This window comes from Poecile atricapillus, chromosome 3, assembly GCF_030490865.1.
Source record: "Poecile atricapillus isolate bPoeAtr1 chromosome 3, bPoeAtr1.hap1, whole genome shotgun sequence".
NCBI classification, from domain to species: Eukaryota; Metazoa; Chordata; class Aves; order Passeriformes; family Paridae; genus Poecile; species Poecile atricapillus.
Window position 1 is genome coordinate 73,099,615 of NC_081251.1, and position 21,474 is coordinate 73,121,088.

The 21,474-nt window shown below is 39.5% G+C and overlaps 2 protein-coding genes across 2 annotated transcripts in view; one reads left to right on the forward strand and one right to left on the reverse strand.

The window, feature by feature from the left end:
- Positions 1-635, reverse strand: part of TTC13 (tetratricopeptide repeat domain 13) — a gene marked incomplete at its 5' end in the record, with an annotated part of 39,104 nt that extends 38,469 nt beyond the window's left edge. Inside the window, one exon of the mRNA XM_058835715.1 lies at positions 356-635. Coding sequence (XP_058691698.1) covers positions 356-635 — 280 coding nt within the window. The remainder of the gene's footprint in view (positions 1-355) is intronic.
- A 24-nt stretch (positions 636-659) lies between these two features.
- ARV1 (ARV1 homolog, fatty acid homeostasis modulator) lies at positions 660-21,390 on the forward strand. The gene is made up of 5 exons (XM_058834657.1): positions 660-892; positions 10,160-10,279; positions 11,884-12,037; positions 13,009-13,233; positions 13,708-21,390. The coding sequence occupies exons 1-5, from the start codon at positions 695-697 to the stop codon at positions 13,812-13,814; spliced, it is 804 nt and encodes a 267-aa protein (XP_058690640.1). The 5' UTR covers positions 660-694; the 3' UTR covers positions 13,815-21,390.
- Positions 21,391-21,474: the final 84 nt, after the last annotated feature.

Consider the following 21,474-nt stretch of genomic DNA (forward strand, 5'->3'; position numbering starts at 1 on the left):
TGAATGCAGGAATTAAAAAGCAGGCAGAGTCCAGCTGCTGGGCTCGGGAGGTGAGTGGGGCAGCAGGCATCCTCCCGTGTGGTCCCTAAGGTTCGCCCGTCCCAGGGCTGAGAGGTTTCCTTCTGCTCGCAGCCACAGCCTCTGTGGCTCCGCGCCACACAACGGCACGGCGGGCTCGGCGCTGCAGCTCACCCGCCAGATGCCTCGCTGTGAGTCACAGCCGAGGGGCCGCCGGCACCCTGCACCGCCCCGCCACCGCCACCGCCACCGCCATCCCGGCCGCCGCTCCAGCGGCCTCGGCACCGCCGCCCGGGCTGGCTGCGGGGCGGTCACCGCGGCGACGCCCCCGACTCACCGCACTCGGCCGAGTACTGTTCCGCCCACTCTCCCGCCGGGCCGTGGCGCTGCCGGTGCCGCTCCTGCTGGAGCAGGGACAGCGCCGGGTAGCGCTCGGTGAGGGCGAGCGCGGCCCGGGCCAGCAGGGCCAGCAGGGCCAGCGGCACCCACGGACGCCGCGCCAGCCCGCCGGCAGGTGCCATCTTCACAGCGCGCAAGCGCGCCGCCTCGGCCGGGAACACGGGGTGCCCCCACAGCCCCTCCCACGGGGCCGCGGCCGCACTGCCCCCTGGGACATGGAGTTCTCAACCGGCGCAGTTGGGCGCACGGCAGCAGCAGGAAAACCACAGCTCCCGGGATGCAGCGTGGCGCTGTCTGGTTCGGCTGCGCTCCTGAACGCGGAAACGAGGCGGCGGTGTGGAAGCGCTGGCAGGGGCTGAGCGTGCTCCCGCGTCCCATGGCGGCGCTCGGCGCCTACCGCTGCATCGAGTGCAACGGGGAGGCGACGGAGCTGTACCGGGACTACCAGCGCGGGGTGCTCCGTATCTCCATCTGCGTGAGTCGGGACGGCGGGCAGTGCGTGGGGGAGGCCAGTAATGCACGTGGGAAGCTCTGACGTTGGCAGGCGGCAGCGGTGGCGCGCGGCGCGTGGTGCTGGGCCCGGTGGCACGCGGGAGCCCGCGCCCCTTGGAGCGCCCCCTGCTGCCGGGCTCGGGCCATGCCCGCGCCTCGTGGTCGCTTTCCCTGAATCCCTGTGAGGAGAGGCTGAGAGAGTTGGGTCTGTTCAGCCTGGAGAGGAGACGACTGAGAGGGGGACTCATCAATGTGTATAAATAGCTAAAGGGAGGGTGTCATGAGGATGGAGCCAGGCTCTTCTCGGATGTGCCAAGCAATAAGACGAGACAATGGACAGAAACTGATGCACAGAAGTTCTGCTTGGTTGTGAGGAAGAACTTCACTGTGCGGGTGACTGAGCACTGGGAGAGATTGTCCTGAGACAATCTGAAACCACTGAGAGGTTATGGAGTCTCCCTCACTAGAGATGCTAAAGAACCATCTGGACACAATCCTGTGCCAGGTGCTCTAGGATGACCCTGCCTGAGCAGGGAGGTGGGACCAGATGACCCCCTGTGGTCCCTTCCAGCCTGACCCATTCTGTGATTCTGTAGGACTTACATGTGCTCTGCTTTCCAATGTCATTTCTTGCTGTTCTTTGAGTGCACTCGTGTGGTAGAGCTGTCCTGACTGGCCTGCATGCTTCTGTACAGGGCACTGCAGTGCGTCTGCTGCTGTGTGTGCTCGGCCTGGCTCTTGCTGAAGGGCAGATCTGAGCGTGGCTCCGTGGTTGGACACAGCTCCCATGTCACTGGACCTAAATGTCAAGGTCTGAGCCATGATTATTTAAAGGGACCTGGGGGTCCTGGTCACTGGCAAGTTGAACTTGAGCCAGCAGTGCCCTGGCAGCCAGGAGGGGCAGCCCTGTCCTGGGGGACATCAGGCACAGCATGGCCAGCTGAGCAAGGGAGGGAATTGTCCCGCTCTGCTCTGAGCTGGGGCAGCCTCACCTCAAGGCTTTTGGGCAGTTTTGGGCAAAACAGTGTAAGAAAGATGTAAAGCTATTGGAGAGCATCTAAAGAAGGACGACAAAGCTGATGAAGGATGTAGGGGGGAAGCCATATGAGGAGCAGCTGAGGCGTATCCAGTCTGGAGAAGAGGAGGCTGAGGGGAAACTTCACTGAAGTCTACAACTTCCTCTTGCTTATTTATCTGGTCATGATAAGCAGCTCTTAAGGCAGCCTGGGAGCCAGTAGATGGCACTCATTCCCCTTGGCATTTAACCATTTGAGGACCAAAGATCCTTGCCTGTTGGAACTGTGGCATGCCGTGTAGAATTGAAGACTTAAGTCCCAGTTACTGTATTCATCAAAAATGCTAAACTCATATAAAAAGAGTAAAAGAAAGAGCAAAGAATCACACATTCCTAGCAATTCGGAATTCTGTTTACCTTTCTCCAGGCAGCCCCAGGTCTGTACCATCTCTTACTGACTCGTACCAGTCTGTTTCCTCTGGCTATGTTGTGGGTTGTCATGGTTCAGTTTCAGTTCTAGTTGCTCTTATGTGGAGCATGTTGTATCATCTCTAAACTTTCCCTAAATTTCTCGCTACCCAGGCAGCGCTGAGAGCAGGAGACATGTTAGCTCATGGTATATAAAGTGGAGATAAGAATGTTGAAAGATTGTCAAGATCAAAAGATTCTTTCAGTTGAACTGATGTGACTTTGAGTTTATCTGTGTACGGCAGGAAAGCCCTACTGTTGTCTCCAGCTACCAAGGCCTCATGGTTTCTAATAGAGCAATGCTTGGCTTACTTTTTCTTTTTAATCTGCAAGGATAGCTTTGTCTCTGTACCAGCTCTCTGCAGGCATTCTATTCCTTGCAGGCAAGGCTGTGTTCTGGCCAGAGACCTGGAAAGTTGTTCATCATCGTGCTGCTGACAAGAAAAAATAGTCAAGTACTGAATGTCATTTGATACCCTTCACAGACTTTCATGAGTAGTGATAGGAGTGTGTCAATGTTATGAATCTTCTTGATGATCAAACTTGAAAATAATGACTGCTTAGAAGTTTTCACTTAAAAATATACGAAGATCCCATTTATCAGTGTGAAACATCATTTATATCAGATATGTATAAAACTTAGAGTGTAGGCCTCTAAAAACTTAAGAAAAGCTGAAGGTATTTAAGAAAAATTAAAGGTCTGAAGTGAGATTAGAAGGTGTGATTATTCAGCCTGAGAACATTTTTCATCTGTCTTCATGGAGTGAGAGCATTGAGTACTGCTACTTCACTGTAGCATTAAGAGAGAAGTGAAAAATTCATAGAAAGGTTGTATGTTGATAGTCAAAGTGAGGCCAATGGGCATCATCTAGATAATTTATTTTGTTAAAAAGAAATTGTGTTTCATTCCCATTTTCAAGTAGTACCTGAAAATACTGACACCTTAAGGAAAAAAAACAGACAACAACCTAACATTTGTTCCATATGATAAGTAAAATAGAGGGTCCTGGAAAATTGGGAGCAAGCAGAACATTGTCAAGATCATCACTGTTTCATACTGACCTACAGACTTTCCCCAATACTATTTTAAAGTTATCCTTGATACATTAATAAATCTGCATCTAAAAGATCTTTGCCATTCTCAGGACACCCCTGTCATTCAACGCTTTTTGGAACATTATCTCAAGGTTGAAGAAACTGAGTTCTCCCAACAGCAACTTCTATCTAGCCCTGCATTTATTTTAGGATGTGTTTCACCTGATCTGGGTGTGATTTTGAGGTGGAAGATTTAAATTTGAATGCTTAAGCAAAATACCATGATTTTGTATTCTGTTATTAATTTGTTGAAGAGAAGAATGAATTTTTTTCCAGAGGCAAATACTAAAAACTTCCATTAAGGAACATGTGTTTCCAGCCCACAATATTAGAGTACAATTTTGGAAATTGAGCCTAATGTTGCTTTAGTTTAGTTCCCACAGCATTTGTTACTGCTCTTAAAATGATTAAAAGTTTCTTTGAACTCCATATTGTAATTTTATTGTGGGCAAGCATTAAAGACCTCACAAGTGTTATTTTCCACTCTGGGAATAAATTTGCAGTGGATATTGAAGGAACTAAAGAAACTTTCTTCTATAAAACATAGAAGTCCACACAGTACGCTTGGGTTGGAAAGGTCATGTCTTTTCTTAATAACTCTGCAAGGTGGCTAACTGCCATGAATTTCATCAAGTTCTGTAACTTCTTTTAAGATCTGTTTTGTTTAATTAAGACCATTTTCAGCTGAAGCCTAGCCCAGACCTCTGGCATTGCACATTCCTTCTTGCTGGAGATTCACATGTAGTGGATGATGAACCATTTTCTCATCCTGCATATACTTTGCTGTGGAAGTAGCATTACAGAGGGCAGACAGACCTCTTCAATATGCTTTCTGCTTTCTTTGTGTGATAACTGTGGTGCGACAGGGGAGGGTGTGGGCATGTTAGGATTGCCTCCAACGAGGTGATGCTTGGCACTCACTTTGCATCTCATGGGTCTGGGTTTAGTCCTAATCTGTGAATGTACAGATGTGTTCCCTATTCTGAATGAGAAGCGATGGTGGAAGTATGCCTATGTGGCTCCTTCTACAGAAGGTTTTTGGTAATTATTGAGACCCTTAAAATTTAATTGAGCTGTAAATAATACAGCAAATCTGCACTGAATATATTACAATATATTACAAACCAACCATTAAGAACAGTAAAGAAAAAATACTGTTCAAATAATGCTGCTACTACAGTAATAATGCTGGGGCGTGGGGTGGGACACACATTTGGCTAACCTGAAATAAATAAACTCTCTGAGTGCAATGAATAAAGAAAGAAATCAGCAAACTTCACTTATTCAGAAATAGAAGGAAAAGCATGGAAACATTTTTAAAATTTGGTTTTCAATTTCATATATGTTGTTATGTTTAAAAATAAAATGTTAAAAATGTTCCACACCATAACAAAGGAAAATAAATTACTCATGGCAATATACAGAGCACAGTCAGGATCCCCCTTGTGTTTTGTAATAAGAAAGCCAAATTGCCTGAGCAGCGCACACTTCATTTAGCTTTTCTGCAATTAAAAAATAATTGAAGAGCTTTTTTATTGCAGCAAGGCAGAGAGACCAAATGCTTTGAATGCAAAGCATTTATGTGGTATGGTAAAGAATCTGTCAAGAGTACAAAGATCATCCTGGAAAATAACATATGCTAATTTTACCTAACTCTATTTACAGACCAGCTCACTACTGGAAAATGCATTATACATGGAAAAAAAATTATAAAACAATATTTTTAATTTGCTTTTAGAAATGGAATACATCTGAAAGTGGGCTGTTTTGTTTTTCAGTCTACTATGGCACTTGGCTGCATCCCTAATAAAGAAAATCCCTGAAAGCATCACAGCTAATGTGTTTTATTATTTAAGGGTGCAATTGCGATTAAGGGCACTCTCACAAGAGTCTTTAATTTGCCTATGAACCTATGCAAATGGATCTGTGTGCATGTGGAAGCTATGTAAATGTTGTTACAATTTGCTGTCTATGTAGTCCAGCAAAAAATTGTAGCTTAATTTTGCCAAACTCCAAACCCTGGAGAAAAGGATACTATAATACGACTGTTCCATTGATATTTCTAATGCACAGAGATTTGCAAATCTCCTGATTCCTGATGAGGTTTTCATGGTAGTTTTAGGTCAGGAGGAACCTTTGTTCTTCAGTGTGTATTTCTACTTTCTGTCATATCCTATGGCTTCCTCTTCAAGAATTCTTTTCCTTTCTACAAACCCCATCCCAAAATATTTTTATTTAAAAATAAGTAATGTTTTATTGTTAGAGAGATGAGTCCAAAAAGTCATGTTCATATACTTTAGAAACTTTATCCTTCAGAGACAGAAGGTGTTTTCTCAAATATTTCTATGTTGTATTGTATTGGGCACTCATTTGTGAGCACTGTTTGCAAGCTGATTATCTTTGATGAACAAAGTAAGAGTTATGTCTTTTGAGTAGTGTTTTATAAAAGGCTGATAAACATGTGGTTTGAATTAACATATCAGTATTTCTTTTTGGTTATATTCAATACAACTGAGACTTTAAAATGTATGTTACTTTCCTTAAATGTTTTGGATTGCTTTGATCAAAAAGAATCTCATATACTATACTATGAAGATGGTTGTACTACCTTTTGAAGATTTTTTTTTTCTTTAATTTGCCTTTGCTAATTGGTTTGTGTGGGTTTTTTTAAGATAACTAAGCAAACTTCTAAGTTATGAAATGGAAAGATTTTTTTTTTTTTAAACAACAGACAAGCATAGTCAAATCTTCTTAAATATTTGATTAGTCAAACAGTTCCTAAAGTAATACCCATTTAAATTTGCTAGAATATACTCTTGCATATACTAGATATACTTTTAACATAATTTTTTAGGGGAGCACAGTATCTGCTGGACTTTTGTATGTCAGTATTAAACACTCGTAATATTCCTTAAATTTGCCAGATTGGAAGAAGATGTGTAAATAGAATTTATGGTGTGAAGCTTGACTTTTTTCTTCTTAACATAATCTGAAGGTAGCTTTTAATCAAAGCGGTGTCTATTTTTTCAAGAAAAAATACCAGTTACTTCTTTCTGATACCAATTACATATTTAAGACAGAAGTTAAAAATGGCTAAAAGCATAGAGAAATCCAATTACCTTTTTTCACTGCTTTTGTGGTAACTGAGGCACTTCTTTGAGGAAGTCCAAAAAAGATGAAAAAGTTCAGGTATGTTAAAGACCGTGCCACCTTCACTCATGCTCCCCAGGCCACTGGCTACAGCTGTGCAGAACAGCAGTGGGGAACGCGATGTGAGCACCAGGATTGTAGTTCACGCTAAACTGCCTGATTAAAATCTTAAAAGTAAGTGTGCAAGCAGTTCTCCATAGCTGAGCTGCTCATACCAATCTCTCAAAGTGATTATCAGCGTCCACAAAGTTACATCCCTTTAACTAGCTGAAACTATCTAGTGAAACATATGTGTATTTAAACTGCATCAATCCTTGCTAGCACTGATTTTGCTGAAGTCAGGCTTTAGTCACAGGTTTCCTTCCTAGGCATTTAAGTGTCAGATGTTTTGGTTGTATAGCTGGAAAAAATAATGAAAAAGCCACATATGGAAAAACATCTTTCCAGAGGGCATATTAGTTCTGTAGTATAGTAATGGTATAGCAGCCATTATCCAATTAGTCTGTAGCAGTACACACACAAATCTTTTGCAGCAAAGGTGGTTTATAGGTCTCACAAATCCCTGGATGAACTCATGCTGGCTAGGTCACTGGCTGGGTAAGCACAGAGGACTTTTCCTTCTTGCAGCAGAGACTCAGATAGAAATAAAGTATATTAGGAATATAACATATTTTAAGAATAGGGCTCTCATCTAAGTCTAGAAGACAGAAATACTAAATTCAGCGTAATTTTCACAGTTGCAGAGAAGGTTTGGTATTTGCCTGCCAGAACCTGTGGGGCAGAAGATACTGCTATTTGTGTACTCATTTATAGCAGCCCCTATATATGTCTGCAGTAAATTTCTGTATTGTTGGTTTTGCCTGGATGGTTGGTCTGATAAATTTTCATTGTCTAAAATCCATGTCAGCTGTCAGTGAAAATTTTTCAATACCTCTTAACAACAAATTTTCGGATCATGGTTTGATTGGGATCCTCTGATTGAAAATAACATTCTTTACTCAGAAAGATTTTTGGCCCTGGTAAAAAATGTTCTGTTGCAGGAGGATTTGAAAGCATAATGAAACTGGGTGTATGTAGAATACCCTTCATCTAACCTTTGTGACACCCATTATGTTGAATAATCTTATTTTGTATGGACTTGTCCAGTGCTTGTGTGAATAAATCTATTAAAAAAAATTGCACTTGTCTGATGCTACATCAACCCAGAGATTTGGCATATGCAAATTACCACCTATAAGAATACCTGCTCATGATTTCCCAGCAGAAAGAAATGAAGCAAGACGCTGCCTCTAATTAAAGTAGCAATTTATTTTTCCCTCTATTAAATCTTATAACTGTGGTCTTGTGTTAATTATGTCCTTTTTCCATCTCATTCTCTTTATTTTTAGACTTACCACACTCTTGGTTAACTGAGCAAGTTTTTTAATTCATTACCTCTAACTTGTGTACTGTAATACACAGTATTGTCTTATTGAAATGAGTTAAGTTTTTCCTTAAGCTGGACCAAGAAACACTGATTAGAGGTTGCAGCATTCCCTAGATGCTCTATTCAGTCTATGCATTTATTTGCATAAACTGTATTTTTTTTTTTTACTTTGATGTTGGACTTCTGAGTCAATTTGCGTATGAAATTCTGCATTCTCAGATTCTCCAAAAATAATTCTGTTAAATAGCAAGGCAGTGTTAACTTTGGACACTGTTCTGGTTTTGCCTGGTTTAATTTTATGCCTAGTAGCTGGTAGACTGCTCTGTTTTGGATTCAGAATGAGAATAATGTTGATAAGACACGGATATTTTGGTTGTTGCTGTAAGTGCTTGTCCCAAGCCAAGGACTTTTCAGTTTCCCATGCTCAGCCAGCCAGCAGGTGCACAAGGAGCTGAGAGGAAGCACAGCCAGGACAGCTGACCCAAACTGGCCTAAGGGATATTCCATAGCCCATGGAGTGTCACGCCCAGTAAATGAACTGGGGACAGCTGGTGAGGGGAGGCCGATCACTGGTCAGAGATGGAATGGGCATTGGTCAGTGGGCGGTGAGAAATTGCGCTGTGCAGCACTTCTTTCTCTTTCTTCTCTCTCTTACTATCTTCCATTTCATTAATATTATTATATTTTACTTTATTTCAATTATGAAACTATTCTTTTCACCACCCATGAGTTTTACTTTCTTCTGAGTCTCCTCCTCATCCTATTGCAGGGTGAGTGAGCAGCAGTGTGGTACTTACGTGGTCTTTATATGACAGAAAACCAGATCTCTATAAAATTGAAAAAACTTTATGTTCTTTCCTGGGAGTTTGTCTGTAGGTGTGTGTTGTCTGATGCAGCATTTTTGACTGTTCCAGCATTTCAGAAAGTGGTGTGCCAACATTTTTCTTCTGGCGGTGCACCACCATGCACTCATTAAAATGGAAATAGAGACAGTTTCTGTGACTGTTGTGTTCTCAGCCTGGCAGCTAAGGTGAAGACTCAGGGGACCAAGATTAGCTGGAGATGACTTGGAGAAAACAAGTAGCTAGCCTGGAGGATTAGCAGTAGGAGAAAGCTGCCTTGCAGGAGAGCACCCTTCTGCAAGTGCATTTGTTTGAGCTGAAGTGGTGGCTGCTCCTCAGCTCTCTGCTAGAAGTTAGTTCCCCCTCAGGTCTGCTAGATGAGCCTTTTGTAAGATTATTTAACCCTCCTGCTCACAATATAACAGCCTTTTATTAGCCCTAACTCAAATCAAGGAGTGATTAGCCAGGCAGGTGAGTCAATAAAGCTGGAAGGGATTGATGACATTTCTCCAGTGGTCTGGGTGAAATAATCTCTCTAACAGACACAGCAGGAACCAGCAGATGTGTTGGAGAAGTGATGGTCTAGTGTCCTACTACTGCTTAGCGGCAACTGACTCTTTGGCTGTAGATCTGTGTGGAAACTACATTCTCAGTATTCTGAATGTATTGGTGTTTACTCAGTGATGGAAAACTGGTTGAAACATCCAGACAATTTAATAGTATGGAAGAACAATGCAACACCAAAAAACATTTACTGTCTCCTGGATAGAAAGAAAAAGGTAGGATAGGAGGATAAAGCATCTCTGAAAATAAGAAAGTGATAGAAGAAATTAATTTTCTTTCTTAAAAATATCCAAAATAACACAAATAAAATACCCAGTAGATGAGCCATGATCAGTTTACCTTTGGCATGATACTGGTGCATTTCTTGAGTCTTGGGAAAGTAGTTTGGTTTTTTGCATGTCTGGAGCACAAAATGATAACTAAGTCCATTCCTGCATAGTTCATTATCAATCTTAATCCGAAGCCTGTAAAATCAATAATAAATCTTTCTATTTTATAAGGGAAGTCTGTGTGTCAACTGTAGTGTCAAGGGAGGAGAAGTAATTTTTCTGGATAGATTAAAACTGTGTTGAAAATGAAAATGACAAAAATAGCTAGTTTGTATTTATCCAGTTGTACTAAGATGAGAGAAAAAAATTATAAACTCTTCTTTCTTTTTTTTCCCCCTAATTCTTATTTTGTGATTTTCAGAAATCCTGCCAGAAACCTGTGGATAAATACATTGAGTATGATCCTGTTATCATCTTGATTAATGCTGTTTTATGCAAAGCACAAGCATACAGGCACATTCTTTTCAATACAAAGATAAATGTAAGTTGCTGTATCCCTACCTTGTGACCTTTTGTGTTAAAAATATATTTAGGCTTGGTAAGTTGATTGTAATAGTTGTAAAACTTTAAAGACTGTCCGTCTCCTGTCCTTCCACAGATTTCAGCAAGCTGAACCAGTTATATAGTGAATAGAGCACATGGAATCTCAAACTCCCGTTGTTCCTAAGACAGCTTCTGTTTTCACAGAAGTGATGCTGCAGTACCAGCATCTACTCTAACCTGCCTATCACATTAATTGATGCTAAAAGGATGATGTGCTAAATTCCATCCACCGTAAGAGAAAAATCTAATTCTAAATTAATTTCCAAATTAAATGTCTGTTGGAAACAATTATTTTTTAAATGAGCAACAGGAGTATAACATACCAAATTAACAATACTATGCCAGTTGAACCTACTTTACTAATTTCTCACAAGTTTCTCCCTGTGTAATTAACCATGCCCTCAAAGCCAGAGTAAAAGATGGTGATTTTCACTTGAATTGTGGTTGATGCAGAATTACATAGTTGGGCTGGCCAGGCTGGAGTGTAGAGGTGTAGCTTTTTAGTATTGCATATTTTTACTGTAAGGACTGATTTCCCAGGAGAGGGAAGCTAATCTAGACAAAATCTCTAAGCATAAGTATGTGCTGTGTTCATGTTGGTACCTCTTAGCCAGTCCAGTTTAAGCAGTGTAGATAAATACACCTACCTCATCCTTCAAGCATAAATCTATCTAAATATTTTTAATTAATTTGGTGCTTCTGGAGACTGGTAATGATGTTTTCTGCGAGGCTTCTGGAAGGACTATCTGTGAAAAATTCATTTATTCAAATAAATTGAGTTGAATTTTAAACTGGCAAAGCCTGTGCATGTATGTGCAGTTGGCATAATTTGCCCCCAATGGAAAAAGTAGAATCCATGCACAGAAATTGTTATGGCTTGTTTAAATCTGTATAAAACCAGAAATCACCTCATATATGCACTGGCTTATAGACTGTATAATGTGGAAACATGCTAACTGTGGGCCTCACAACATAATTTTTGCAGTCACTTCAGAAGATATTTTAAATAGTTTTGTTTGGCTTATTGCTACCTTTATTTTTGGTGCCTCACCCTTATATGAATTAAGGAATATTTTGGTATAACTATACTACAAGTTTCTTCTAATGGAGATTATCCCAGGGAAAAAGAGACACAAGGGTACATAAACCAGTTTGCTGAATGGAGTAGATGCCTTTAAACTGAAATTTTAGATAGTATAATTCTACTAGCTATGGCACAATTTTAATTTTTCCTTCCTAGCTGAACAGCCTTCCCAATTTTAAGATAGTATGGATCAGGCCTTAGAAACCACAGTTACATACCTTCTTCTGTGCAGAACTGTTCATGCAGTTTTGTACATGTTGTAATTTGACTATCACGTTAACAGATGTGTTAAACTAGTGGCTCAACAAAAGTAATTTTGCTTATATTCTGAAGAAAAATAATATGCCTACAGAGTTTGTGTAGAGGTGTTGAAATCTATTTTAAATACTTATTTCATACTAATGCTTTAATTTATGCTGATTTAATACTACTCCTTTTATTACTCTTTCGTTTACCAGATTCATGGGAAGCTCTGCATATTTTGTTTGCTCTGTGAAGCTTATATCAGGTGGTTGCAACTACAGGATTCAAGCCAAAATACAGATCCTGATGACTTAATCAGATATGCCAAAGAATGGGATTTTTATAGAATGTTTGGCATAGCTTCTTTAGGTAAGATTGGTGATATATATTATATACTCTTTAAACACTGAGGAGCTCAAGCCCATACTGCAAAAATTGATACAGAGTGGATGTGTTGTCCAACCCAGTAAGGTTACACAATTACACACATACTCTCCAATTTGCCTGCATTTAATGCAAATGCCTGTTTTGATCCTGATTACAGTTCAGACTGATAGATCAGCATTTGATATGAATAGACTGAAAAGTGGCAATATTCAGAAATCTTTGCCTGATTGACATAGTGTGAAGATCAGCATAGAGATCAACCTTATTTTCAAGGTTCATTACTTAGTAAGGTGGTTTTGTTCTATGCTAGTTAAAATATTTCAAAGTAGGTTTTTATAATTTGTCAGTAAAAATATTGAACTGATTTTTCAGTAGTGACTCATCTATTACAATTATTGTGGGAGTGTGGGAAACAGTAAAGGTAAGAAGACTTTCAGAAGATGTGAAAATAGGCCTCAGAAAAGAAAAAGCATTATTGCCAGCATATCACAGGAGTGGTGTCAAAAAAAGTCTGGTAGCTCTATGGTATTTTCACCTTGGTGTTCTTTCTCATGCTGGATGAAAAGGGTTCATTGCTGGTGGCCTTTTGCAAAGATGACAAGGATTGATTTTGTTTTACAGCCTAACAGACTTTTTTTTACTGAAAAGTAAGAGTGAAGAGGTTCTTGTGCTTAGCTTCCTGTGCTATATGGAATCAGAAATTACAAATATGATAATCCCACAGATATAATCCTGTGATAGAATTATTCTGAATGTCGTGGTATTGAATTGGTTTAAGAAATATTTGACTATTAAAATGAACACAGGAGATAGAGAACGTTTGTATTTGCCTATGGCTTTTAAAAAGTGAGTCAGTTGCCTTTGGGATGTGTCATTTTACTGAAATTCATTCATAACTGGACTTGATTTTTGGCATTTTGTTCTCTCTTTCACATGCTCTTATTTCCTTTTAGAACAAACTTCCTTTTTCATTGGCATTTTTATTACCTTGTGGTGGATGACACCTGAGATGCTGAAAAGAAAGTCTGACTTCATTTTACTTCTCAAAGCACTGCTGTTGTCCACCTATGGAAAGCTGCTGCTAATTCCAGCTGTTATTTGGGAGCACGACTACACGCCTTTGTGCCTTGCATTTATAAAAGTGTTTGTCTTGATATCAAACTCACAGGCAATTAGAGGTACATTTTTACATTTTTTATTACTGCATTATGTGTATGGAATATGTGTGAGAGACTGCTAATGTTACAGTCATTATCACTGTTATCTTTTTAATCCATATCAGATATGTGACTGAAATAGCTCTAGTTTAAAACTGTGTTTTTAAAACTTTAATAGAAAGTGATTGAAACAAAAAAAAAAAAAAGAAAAAAGTGCCTCTTATCTCACCATCATCTCTTTGTATATACAGTATTATATCCACCAGATCCATCTGGTGCAATTTGAGACAATTCATGGATCATTGAAACATAAAATAGAATTATTTTGAGTTTCTGAAAAATGAAAATTTCATATTCATTTTATTCATATCTTCGGAATGCAGACTTAACAAATTTGTGTTATTTCTTATACACACAAATTAATATGAATTCTCACATGATTTCCATGATATTGTTAAATGGTACATGATAAGTTTGTTCTGTTTTGTTTTGCAGTTACTTTGAACTTGAACCGAGTACTCCCTTGGTTTGCCATCTTCTTTGGATTAATTTTGGAAAATGGCGTGGTCTGCTTGTTCCAGAAAATGGGATGGGATGTTTGAAATGTCAGCCCAGTGAAGAAATACCAACAAGATGATGATAATTTTCTAAGAATGATCTCTGCCAGCAGGCTCCAATAACACTGTTTTCACTGGGATAAAGAAGGTGATAGATAACAAAAAAGTGGTAGAAGTTTGGCTATTTACTGTGCTGAGACATAAAACTTCAGCCTTAGGTTGTTTATTCTTGCAATAAAAATATGAATGTCTCACTATCCTAACAGTTCTATAAATCTGGCTGCATAGCTGTGGCTGTAAGAACAAAGGTACACTAAAAAAACCTAGCCCTGCTACCAATCAGTGCATTTTGGCAGAGAGAGGAGGATGAATTGTTCCCTTAAGAGGAAGGGAGTCAGTGGAAAAATGTAAAAGCCAAAATTTATATTTCCGCAAAACCGGATTTTCAAAGAGAAAAGTGAACATTTGCAAATAGTTTATTAGAGAAAAGGCCAGTGTTCCAGAGTGAAACTACAATGGGAAAACCAAGCTGCATGTTACTGGAATGTTTGTGTAACGATCCAAAATAATAAAACATCTAGTTCTAGAGTAATCTCTAGGAATGATAGGTTTAAACTGCCTTAAAATTTTACGTGATCTAATAAATGCTGCTTTGTTCTGAAAGCGGAAGAGTGAAAGGACTAATCCCCAACATGCAGGGCTGTTGGGGATAGCACTTCTGTATTTAAGTCACATCCCCACACCCAGTCCTCATCTGGCTGTACATTTAGTGGAAGCAAAAATTGAGACATGAGGCCATTCAGCAACAGAGTAGTACTTTAAAAATAAACAAACAACATGGTTAGTCCTAAATTAATGAAGAAGCATTGACAGAAGTTCTACACCTTTGTCCTCAGCAGGCAAAAGGAGAGCTAAGTAGCCCACAAAGGAACTGACAGGATCCATTTCCACAAGACAGTAAAAAGGACACAAACCCACTTTTGTGCAGGCCAGTTTCCATTCATTCCATCCAATATTTAACTCTCCTGCTTGAGTTCTGGAAGGCTGTACTGTCCATAGGGATTACTTCCATTCTTTGTTTTCCTCAGATGCTGTCTCATGTCTGTGTTTTCCACAATGAATGAAAAAACATTTTGCAACATCTTCAAGTTAATTCCCAACACATTTAGAGTGAGTCTAGATTACGACCACAGAAGACATCAAACCTGTTTGTCTGATGGAACTACCCATGCTGTGCAAGTTAGTTGATCAGAAAAGCAAATGGTTGCTGATTCTCTTTTATTAAATCAAAGGCTAACCACTTCTGTAATTTGTGTTACACTTTGCAACTTCTTGAGCATGTCAAAGAAAGCAAAAAAACCCCCAAATTGCAACATTTTTAAGTATGTGAGACTCTTGATTTGATTGGTAATGAATTAATTTCCCCAAGTTGAGTCTGTTTTGTCCATGACAGTAACTGGTGACTAAACTCTCCCCATCCTTATCTCGACCCATGAACCTTTCCTTTTATTTTCTCTTCAGTGCCTAGCTGGAGAATGACAGAGAAGCTTTGGTGAGCACCTGACATCCAGACTGGGTCAATCCACCACAACTCTGGATTGTCTCTTCAGAAAAACGTGCATGACTTCTAATGCCAATTTTGATTTTCTAACAATGTAACAACAGTGTTTTGGTTTATTCCTCTTAGGTTATAGATTTTATTTTTTTATATTCATCATATGTGTCATGGTTATCTATACCCCCAACAAAAGAGGATTTTGGTTTTTTTCAGGTATTTGGTCTGGCACTGATTTCAGTCTAGAAGCTGAGTGGAGCCTATTTAAGTGTAACTAATGCAGGTTATTATATGTGAACATGATGTTGTCAGCAGCAAAATTGTAAATACAATGTATGTAAATTTTATTTGAGGATAGTCTTCTTAAATTAAACTTTATTTTGAATTTTTAAAAACTGATTTCAGGTATTTTCTGAGTTTTTTCTCAGAACACCTAGAATGGACAGGAATACATTGTGAAAGCAGCAGTGTACCTATTGTGTCACCTACACTGACAACGTATCAGTTTTGCACTCTGTAATGCTGCCAGGAGCCACCACTGCCCTTACACAACTTTGAAGCAAGAGAAGACTATTAAAAACAACAGAGCTGTGGAACAAAAGCAGGTGTGGTACAGGTTCTCAGTTCTCAGTCTTCAGAGGCATCATTAGTAATGTAGGGCATTCAGCATTGTTTGGTGTTAAAGCTACTCATTTACCAACAGTAAAATGACAAATACACTAATATTTCATAAATCTAGGGGGAGCTTAAGAGAGAAGATTTAGAGAGAACCAAGATTATTTTAAGGTTCTGCCTGTTTAAAGCTATCACATCTCTCTTGCTTTTACTTCTTTTTGTCTTTTGAACTCATATTTTTCCCATTAACTTTTTGTAATGAAACAGTTTCCTATGCTGGAAGATGGATGGCAAATACCCTTTCTATGTATCATTATTTGTTTCATTAGCTTAGAGGAGAGGATTTGAGTTAAAAATACAGCAGCCTGGAAGTGAGCCTGTAGAAACTCCTTAAGTTTTGCTTGGAATCAGAAGGGGTATTGTGGCCTGTGGAGCAAATTCAGAACATTGCATGAAATGTACAGAAGAACCAGGGGTGTTATTGAGACTTGGATTGAGCAGTGGCTCAGTGATTGTGCAGTGGGTGCTGAACACTTCTGTGAGTCCAGAGGCCATGTAGCAAGTATTTAGAAATTAGTGTTTGCAGAACTGGAGAATTACACTAAAAGTTAAGGAGGGTTAAGAGAGAAGGTAGGAATCTGGCAGACTTCTACAAAATTAAGATGGCAATAAAAACTAAGGAGATAGCATCTCAAGAAAAATATGTAAGAAAATACAAATTATAGATACTTATGAGTGTATCATTATGCAAATATAAAAACATTCTACTCCCAAGTTTACAAATTATAAACATGAAAGAAGAGTAGAATTTACTGCAGACGTTTTTGCAATAGTCTGACAACACAAGACATAGCAAAAGATGTCTTCAAGCAGTAAAGTCTATGAGTTTTCCCTAGAAAAAATACCAGTAACCTCATTACTTCAATGGTTTGCACTATAGCCTTGAAAATACACTTTTATAAGGCAGAATTACCAATTGCACAGCGATAGAATTAGTCACTGAATAGGAAGAGCTGTGCAACAGCAGAGCTTCTCCCTTCATTCTGCATTAGTGTGTGCTACATGAGGCTTCACTGGTGCAAGGGCTACTACCCTTGTGACCTCCTGCACATACAGACAAGGGAGCCCTTTCTTGCACACAAGCCCTATCTCAGAGGCATATAAGCTGCCATTTGTTACCCCAGTCTCCACCAAACTGAAAATAAAGTAGGACATCTGTACTGGAAAACTATTAGCTGATTTCTCATAAAACAAGCAGGCCCTTGTTTCTCAGGGGCTTGCCTGCTTTTGCATTCCTTGAGCCCTTCCCAGCAGGATAGTGCTAAGCACTGCAGTGCCATCTGGAGTTGATAAGGAAACCTCTGTTGATTTCAAAACTGGAAGGACTACACAGACACTTAGGTGGTCTTTGATTAATTTTTGTTTTTTAAAATCACAAATCCAAGCTTTTAAAAATGAACACCCATCTTCAGTTTAGAGAAATGTGAGAATGAAATTGGTGATGAAAAACCGGTCACAAAATAGTTGTTTTGGTGACTTGGTATCAAGGTCCATTCAAGATACAACCACAAAAGCTATAAAATGCAAATTATTGCAGGACAACATCTAAAAACCTACGTAGTCCCACAAACTGGGATTATTCTGAGTCTTGTTGACTCAAAATTCTTGTTGACTCTTCAAAAATTTATATGGCAAGAGAGAGAATGAATGCATTCCTCTGCTGCTAAAAATCAATAGGATTTTTGTTTATGAATTAATTTGAAACTCAGGTTTCTGCAGTTAAAATTTGCAGGAAGCTGTATATAACAAGATTCCCGTTTTCTCACCTGCCTCTTAGCTGTTCTGACCTTCTTAGTCTTTCCAGTAATGCTTATTGTCTTACTGAGGTGGCAAGAAGGAAGATGGGAACATAAGGAGCTTCATAAAGTCTTTTTCCTAAACATGATCTGCTGTCCTAAATTTGTAAAGTTTTTTTGAGCTCTGTGTAGACAAATGACAGGTCTGCAAAGCAACTGTGGAATACTGCTAATGACATTTTAATTGCTTTTCATTAGAATAATATATATTGTTTGGGGTTGGTTTTTTCCCCTGGGTAAAAATGTGATTTAAATTCCTTTACATAGAAGCATAAGAGTGTGAACTTCAGAGTTGTCACATGTGTTGGCTGCTGCTGAAATAAATCCAAATGATCCCCTTGATTTCTTACAATCTCTAACTGTAATTCTAAGGACAATTTTTAGACAAAAGAACTGTTTTTCTGCACAGAAGTTCATGCCATGGCTCTCTGAGCACAGGACTGGGGACCTGAATTAAGACCTGAATTCTAATCCTGGCTTTAAGACCGACCAGTGCCGTGACCTTGAGCAAGTAATATATGTGGCTCCATAAAGTGATTGTATCTCCACCATCACAGGATTTGGGGGAGGATTAATTTGTTCATGTCTGCTTAGAAAGATGAAAAGCATTAAGTCCTTTCAGGTGCAGGTTGTTAGGAGTCAGTCAACACCGTGAATGTCAGATAGGAAACAGACATGCCAGGAGCCAGAAAATGTGAATATTAAAGGTGACATGTTTAAAGTCTTTGTTACACTAAGGGGAGCTTTAATTCTGACCCTCACTGGCATGCAGTTCTGGAATGTACACATCTGAAGACTTTTAGGGGTATATACAGCAAATCACTAATCCCTTATTATGATTTTGAAGTTATTGCAGCTGTTGTGTGCCAGAATAAATCTGAAGTTAATTTAAAACCTTGGAGCAAAGGGAACTGGCACGTTAGCTGATCTTACTTTCAGCTATCTAAAAGAAAAAAATATCTAAAAGAAAAATAAGAAAAAATACTTTATTTGACAGTTTGAGACTTTCAGTTAGAAATCACTGGTACATTTTGCAGAAAAATATTTCTTAAAAGAAATACTACAAACCATTGGTATCTTTTCAGTAAACAAATACAGAAACATCACTCAGATTTAAACAAGAAAACAAAATCTCAGCAACATAGAAGCACTTCTACTCACCTTGCACTCCTTCCTCAGAACTGCTTATTCACTCTGTAAGCATCTGTGGGTGTTACCTTTATAGTGATTCCCTACCAGGCAAGCTGCAGCCCATCTGATGCTGTCATTCATGCATCACTCCTTAACTTTGATCCTTTCTTTGGTCTCTCACTTCACTTCCAGAACAAAGCTTTGGTTCTAACCATCAAAGCCACATATATATCATGTCTTGGCTGCAGCAGGGATAGTCTCTCTTTCTCTCAGTAGGGCTGCAGCATTCTTTTGATCACTGAAAATCAAAAGCCAACAGAAGTGTAGTAATAACTAGGAAGAAAATATTTCCCATTGAGAACATCCACTGCATAATAATGCCACATACCAGCACCAGAAAAAATATTTTGGATTTTGCAAGATAGGGACCAAAAGTGAATGTGTCACATTGAGCATACATCTTATAAATTTGTCCAAAGCAGGAATCTGTTTCCACCTAAGGACATTTATCCTACTTAGTAGTGTGAAAATGGCAGATGGGTTGCACAGCAAGGAAGGCACAATCCATCTCTTACTCATTTTTGTCCTGGGAGAGAGCAAAATGAAAATAAAACACAGATGATTCATGAAGAATTTTTTCAGGAATGGTGGATGTTATTTGAACCCTTTTCTTTAGAGAAGCAAATTAACTTTGCTGTGGACGAACACAATGGCAGATATTTCTTTACACAACCACATGACAAGACTTAGTTTGTACTAAAACTCATCTTTTCAAATGTATTTTGCACTTCTTTAAGTGATTTTTTTCCTAAAATAGTTTTCTGCTCAACTGAATTGTGTAATTTATGTAAATGATGTGTGTGTGTGTGTAGATGGAAGGAGAGGGAAGGTCAATCTGTGTTCCTACAGCCTGTGCATTTTCTGCCTTATCTATGTATGAAATGGTGCAGCTTCTGTTTGTTTAAAGGTCCTACACTGAAAGAAAAGGCCACCAGCAAGAAAGGCACCTTCCTCCCACAATAGTTTGAGTATTGTGCAACAGAACAGATTGTATCAGTTAAAAAAAAAAAGTCACGTCCCTGATAAAACAGTATCAGAAGCTTGTAGAGATCAGGTCTCCCTTCTCTCATTGTTACTCAGCTGCTTTTATGTAACAAAATGCCAGCATGGTGATTCTAATCTAATTCAACTGCACAAGCACGCTTACTGAAAGTCCAGAGGCGTGTTTTTAATCCTCTCCAACACGATCTAATGAGGATGGCAAAACAGGAAGCCCTCTTGCACAGATCCTTCCTCACTATAATGGCAAAGTGGAAGGTGCCATCTGTCATTTCATGCCATTATATTGGAAAGTGCTATCTCCTCTAAACTCCTTGCAGCAGCTGCTCCTGAAGGCTCAGCTCTTTGTCCTGAGCAGGCAGCTGTCTCTGCCACCCCCTTGGGAACAGTTTTGTTTTCACAGAATCAGACAGGGCTAGAAGTGATCTCAGAGGTCGTCTGGTCCTTCCGCCAGCTGCTGGGATGGATGGGCACTCCTGACAGATGTTCTCCCTGGCAGGCAGAGATTCTGGCTCTCTGAGACCAAACCTAAGCTGCCTTTCCTACACTGTGAGACCTATCAGCTCCTAATGCATGTAGTGGCAGTTTGGTGCCCAGTTATTTTTCAGCTATGACCATTTATTCAAGCAATATGATTTTGTGAAAATATAAGCTTTTACTTGAGGAATCTATTGTGAAGATGGTGCCTTGGTCTTTTAGAAATATTCTCTCCTTAAATTTTATTCTCCAGGTTGCATGCTTCCTATTCCACTACCCCCTGTTTAGCCTTGCTAAACCACTGACACGAAAATCCATTAAATTCCTTGGCTGCAAGACCAAAAAGCATTAAAGATTTAATTTTAAATGAATAAGGCAGCCTGCATCTCTTCAGATCTACTACAGACTTTCTGTAAGGACGTGGCACTGGGTAACACCATTAAGCTGAAACAAAAATACAATCAGTGCCTACAAATTAAAGTAATTCAGAGAATGAGAGAATGGGCATGGTGCATTGAGATCTCTGTTCCTTTAGAATAAATGCATCAGTACAAACTCCCTGCTAATTTGCAAAAGAAATTGTAGTGTAAATTTTCATTAGTGGGCACACTTTTTAGCAGATGCTTATACTAATAAATGTCTGTGGTAATAACGAGATATGCTTGGCTTCTCTAACACCGATTGATGTATTCTGCCCATACACACCTGCATTCAGAAGCACAGAAAAGAGTATTATTCTCTATAAGAAGAAGGAACATTGAAAGCCTCAAACAGTCCTGCATTTGCAACAGAAACAGAAAGGACTTTTTGAATGACTGGCCAGTGATAAGTGAAAAAAAGTCCTATTGTGTAACCACACAAAGCACTGGAGACAAGACAAACCCATTTACATATGAGAACTCAGACCTCAAGCAAATCCTATAAGAAACTACATGAGACAGCATAAAAGATATGCAAAAAACAGAATTCCTTCTTCCCCACAGAGATTACTGCAAATTTCTACTTCTCTCAT